The sequence below is a fragment of the Macrobrachium nipponense genome, chromosome 11 (genome assembly GCF_015104395.2).
Source record: "Macrobrachium nipponense isolate FS-2020 chromosome 11, ASM1510439v2, whole genome shotgun sequence".
In the NCBI taxonomy this organism is placed as follows: Eukaryota; Metazoa; Arthropoda; class Malacostraca; order Decapoda; family Palaemonidae; genus Macrobrachium; species Macrobrachium nipponense.
The window spans coordinates 48281484-48286135 of NC_061087.1; the positions used below are offsets into that span (position 1 = coordinate 48281484).

Consider the following 4652-nt stretch of genomic DNA (forward strand, 5'->3'; position numbering starts at 1 on the left):
AATTAATCTATCATTCTAACCTTTAGCATAAAAAAAAGTTTCTTTTCAAAGTGAGGTATGAACACAGTGACAGAACTAAATACATTTCTTAAGAATTATTTAAAATCTTGATAATATTACTACATGAAAGAGAGAGAGAGAGAGAGAGAGAGAGAGAGAGAGAGAGAGAGAGAGAGAGAGAGAGAGAGAGAGAGAGATGGCATGTCATAAAAAATGGACTTGAAGAGACTACAGCAAACCAGTATATAGGTAAGTAAATAAATAAGTAAAGAATAAATATATGAAGAAAGCTGGAGTAGCTATGTGTGTTCAAACTGGTATATTTTATGTGCAATAAAACAAGGCTTGGTGACTAAATGAGAGAAAGGGTATTAAAAAACATCAAGCATGTGACCTCTTTACAGATTTTATCAAAATTTTATTAAAAACACCATGCGAAATGGATTAAATGTATAAAAACTAAAGGTTCTTTAAGTAATTCAATGGAGAAGCTCCGAAGTGTTACTCTTGTGACGTCACATCTAGTAATAGCTCCAGCCCCACTGCCGAGTTGAGCACACCTCTATATACTTGAATGGTAATTAAAAAACATCAAACATGTGACCTCTTTACAGATTTTATCAAGATTTTATCCAAAACACCATGCAAAATGGATTAAATGTATAAAAACTAAAGGTTCTTTAAGTAATTCAATGGAGAAGCTCCGAAGTGTTACTCTTGTGACGTCACAGTATTAGCTCCGCCCCCACTGCCGAGTTGAGCAGACCCTATATACTTTGAATGGGTATTAAAAAACATCAAACATGTGACCTCTTTCTGTCAAAATTTTATAAAAAAAAAACCACGCGATATGGATTGAATGTATAAAAACTAAAGGTTCTTTAAGTAATTCAATGGAGACGCACAGGCAGTGTTACTCTTCTGACGTCACAATATTAGCTCCGCCCCCACTGCCGAGTTGGGCAGACCCTCTTACTTTGACTCTGGTCCACACGGTGTCACACCGTCCGCATCGGCACCTACAATGGGGGCTCTTCCTTCCAATGCCTGGGCGGGAGAAAGAGAGACAACCTGGGCAGTAGGAGTGGTGCAAACAACGTCTGTTCTAATATTCAAAGTTTTAAGAATCAAATTATTTAAAAATGCATCCTCTTGGGTAAATTATTTGTTAGACTCAAACACATTAAAAATATTAATAAGAGCCCCTTCAACCACTCTACATCTACCTACTCTATTATCTTTGTAGATTACTTTCACTCCTTCCCAGTCAATTACATGTCCTAACTCTAATGTGTGTCTTGCAATTGAATTATATTTCGATCCCATCCTGCATGATCATTAATGTTCTTCTCATCTTGTACCCAATCCCCTGCCTGATTCCCCACAATAACAATTATGGGAAGAAGCGAAAGTAATCTACAAATATAATAGAGTAGGTAGACGCAGAGCATTTGAAGGGGCTCTCGTGACTGAGTTTAACAAATCATTTACCCAAGAGGATGCATTTTAAAATCATTTGATTCTTAAAACTATAAATATTAGAACATACATTGCTTGCACCACTCCTACTGCCCAGGTTGTCTCCCTTTCTCCTGCCCAGGCATTGGAAGGAAGACCGGCAGAGCCCCCAGTGCAGGTGGGTATGGACGACGCCAATAGTCGAACAGACAGAAGAAGCAGTTCAACCACAGCGATCTGTTCGTTTTTTGGCCAGACAATAGATTAACGAGGGAATACCATGATTTAGGATAGTTTTTTTGTCGTTATCTCCCTTGGAGACTGTTCTGGCGTCTTTTCCGTTCTGACTTATTTCTAAAAAAAGGAAAAATCAGTACGGCTGATGAGGTCTACTGTTCAAGTAGATGAAAGCCCCTGTCTTATGGATTTTTTATTACACCGCTTACATAAGCGAGAACTTTTTGAGAGATATATATATATATATATATATATATATATATATATATATATATATATATATATGGGAGAATATATATATATTATATATATATATATATTATATATATATATTCTCCCATATTCATAGTAAAGAAAAGAACGCAATACAGTCATTAATAATTTTAAAGTGGTAACTACATCTCAATTAGACGATACCTGAATTATGAGAAACATCAAGTATTTTGTTAAAAATAAAGCAAGATTATTAACTTACACAATCAGCTATGGCCGCAGGTAATTGTGGTTGAGTTTCCCAGTCCTTAATAATTTCCATGGCTTTCCTGCTGGGACAAAATATGATTTAAAACCTAGAAACGCAAAACACCCAAATGCAAAGCCTCCATTATGTATTCGACTTACGATAGATATCTGTAGGCAATTTTGTTATAAATGATCAAAAATGATTTTAGACCTATACCTAAAAATGAATTTAATAACATTTCGTTCTCCTTTGAGAAACCAGTGAAAACCATCCATACCACACACTCGAACCAATGTCTGTTATCACGATTTTCATCGTCTAAATGTGGTTATCCATGCTGAATTCAACGCCAGACTTTTGATACTGTACCACATGTTCCTGCCCTTATTATGGTCTTGACTCTATCTCACTTGATGGTTATGCCAGAAGTAATAAAATAGCCAAAAGCTGAATAATTATAAAAGAAGCTCACCAAGCTACTGCTCTCCCGAGAGCAACAATTGCAGCTACAAATGTCAGACAGCCAATAGACACGAAAATGATTGTCCATGTCTCCAGACCTAAGAAAAAATAAAAGAGATTTTGGATTGTTCAAGAAATGAAAGATCAAAAATCTTTTGAGCTTACCTTCAGAGATTTACGTACAAATGATGTGTTTTGGCCTTTATAAATAGACATTGTGTAGATGGTGACTATCTCAGATAAAGACTAAATTCACAAGTTTATTCATCAGTTAATTGATAAGATCTTTGCAAGTGTCCCAAGTGGCCTTGGGACACTTGCAAAGAATATCTGTTGAAGAACATGTGGGAGAAAGGCTAAACAAAAACTAAAGAATTCTGTGAAAATCGCCTTCTAAAGAGCAAAGTACTAAGCCTCAAGAAATTCTGAGATGCTCTCCAAACACAAGGTTCGTTTCAACAGTCTTGGTGCTCCATCTCATACCTAAACAATTTACTTTAACAGAATTAAATCAGAAACCCACTACCATCACTACTCTAACCATTAAGCACAACTGAAGATTTTTAGGTCTTGATTTTGATATTTTAGACAGTCTGTCCTCAACACAAATTGAACTTGAACAAAGGACCTACAAAATTTAACCTTATCACTTTATTCATGTCAAATAATTTTCTCTTTTTCAACTTATTTGATATGAAAAAAAAAATTCTTTATTGACTAAAGAAACGCAGGTTAGAATACTCGGTTATACTTAATGACATATGGGATTTGTTTCAAGGAATTTGTACAATCAAAGGGCTAGAGTGCTCACAGATGAAGTGTCTTCTGGTGTATCTTACTTAAAGTACTCTATACAGAAGGTTACCAACTGTTGTTTATCTAAAATTATCATAGACATCTAAAATAAATCCACCCTGAGAAGCTAGCAAAACATCTCGTTATGCACCTGAACACAGGGATAAATATAATTGTTTTGTATAAGGACTGACATGAAATATATACAGTAAATATACATTTGTAATGCTTTGTCATTCTTGAAATTAGATAACCATAAATTAAACTGGTGTCTTCCAAGAGAAGTATCTAGAAGGAAACAGGAAAGTTTACATGTGTTTTGTGGATCTTGAAAAGGCATATGACAGGGTACCGAGAGAGTAGTCTATTGATGTTTGAGAAAAAGAGGAGTACCAGAGAAGTTGGCAAGGTTAGTGAAGATGATGTACGAAGGGGCAAGAACCAGTGTACAGACAAAATATGGGGAGTCTGAGGCATTTCCAGTGGAATTTGGCCTCCATCAGGGATCAGCTCTGAGTCCATTCTTGTTCCTCGTTATAGAAACACTGATATCAGAATTAAGGAATAACGAAGAACTGGGGGAACTGATGAATGCTGATGATTTAGTCATTATAGCAGACACAGAAGAAGAACTGCTAGAAATGTTTTTAGCATGGAAAGGAGCCCTAGAAAGAAAAGGATTGAAAGTGAATATTGGTACCAAGAGGATAAGCATAATCATTATAAACGTACATATCTTATAGGCTAGGCACATTAGAAAGGCAAAACATATCGGTATTAACCCGGTTTATATCCACCATTGTCAAAGTCCAGGGTAAACTCATGCTAAATAGATGGCCACACGAGGATGTCGTTTATCAATATAATTTGTTGACCACACAATATAGAAATGGGTGTATATAATACTCTGGTCCTCAGGGGTAGTACTAAACACGGCATACCAAGGAGCCTCCACCATGTTTAGTACTAGTACCTCGGAGAGGTGGATGCATATCAGGTTAATGCCAAAAATATCTCACCTTAGCACATTTCTAACCAAAGATAATTAATAGAACTATCTAAATGTTATGGAATACCTTAATTTTAACAAAGTTTACAATACATTAGATAATTTTTATAAATATGTGTACAATATGTATATTTTTGTACAAAAAAATTTAATATCAATTGCATTTTTACTTTTTTTTTTTTTTGTATTCAGTTAACTTCTCTCATCATCCAAATGCCGGCTGGTTCT

General features: G+C 35.3%; 2 protein-coding genes across 2 annotated transcripts in view; one reads left to right on the top strand and one right to left on the bottom strand.

Annotated features, from left to right (window-relative positions):
• LOC135208633 (cytokine receptor-like) overlaps nucleotides 1–4652 on the top strand; it is a 278711-nt gene that overhangs the window by 249562 nt on the left and 24497 nt on the right. The gene's annotated exons all lie outside the window — the stretch shown is intronic.
• The window catches only part of LOC135211020 (uncharacterized), a 24576-nt gene that overhangs the window by 6178 nt on the left and 13746 nt on the right, over nucleotides 1–4652 (bottom strand). Inside the window, exons 4-5 of the mRNA XM_064244090.1 lie at nucleotides 2631–2718; nucleotides 2171–2237 (exon numbers count right to left, since the gene is read on the bottom strand). Coding sequence (XP_064100160.1) covers nucleotides 2171–2237; nucleotides 2631–2718 — 155 coding nt within the window. The remainder of the gene's footprint in view (nucleotides 1–2170; nucleotides 2238–2630; nucleotides 2719–4652) is intronic.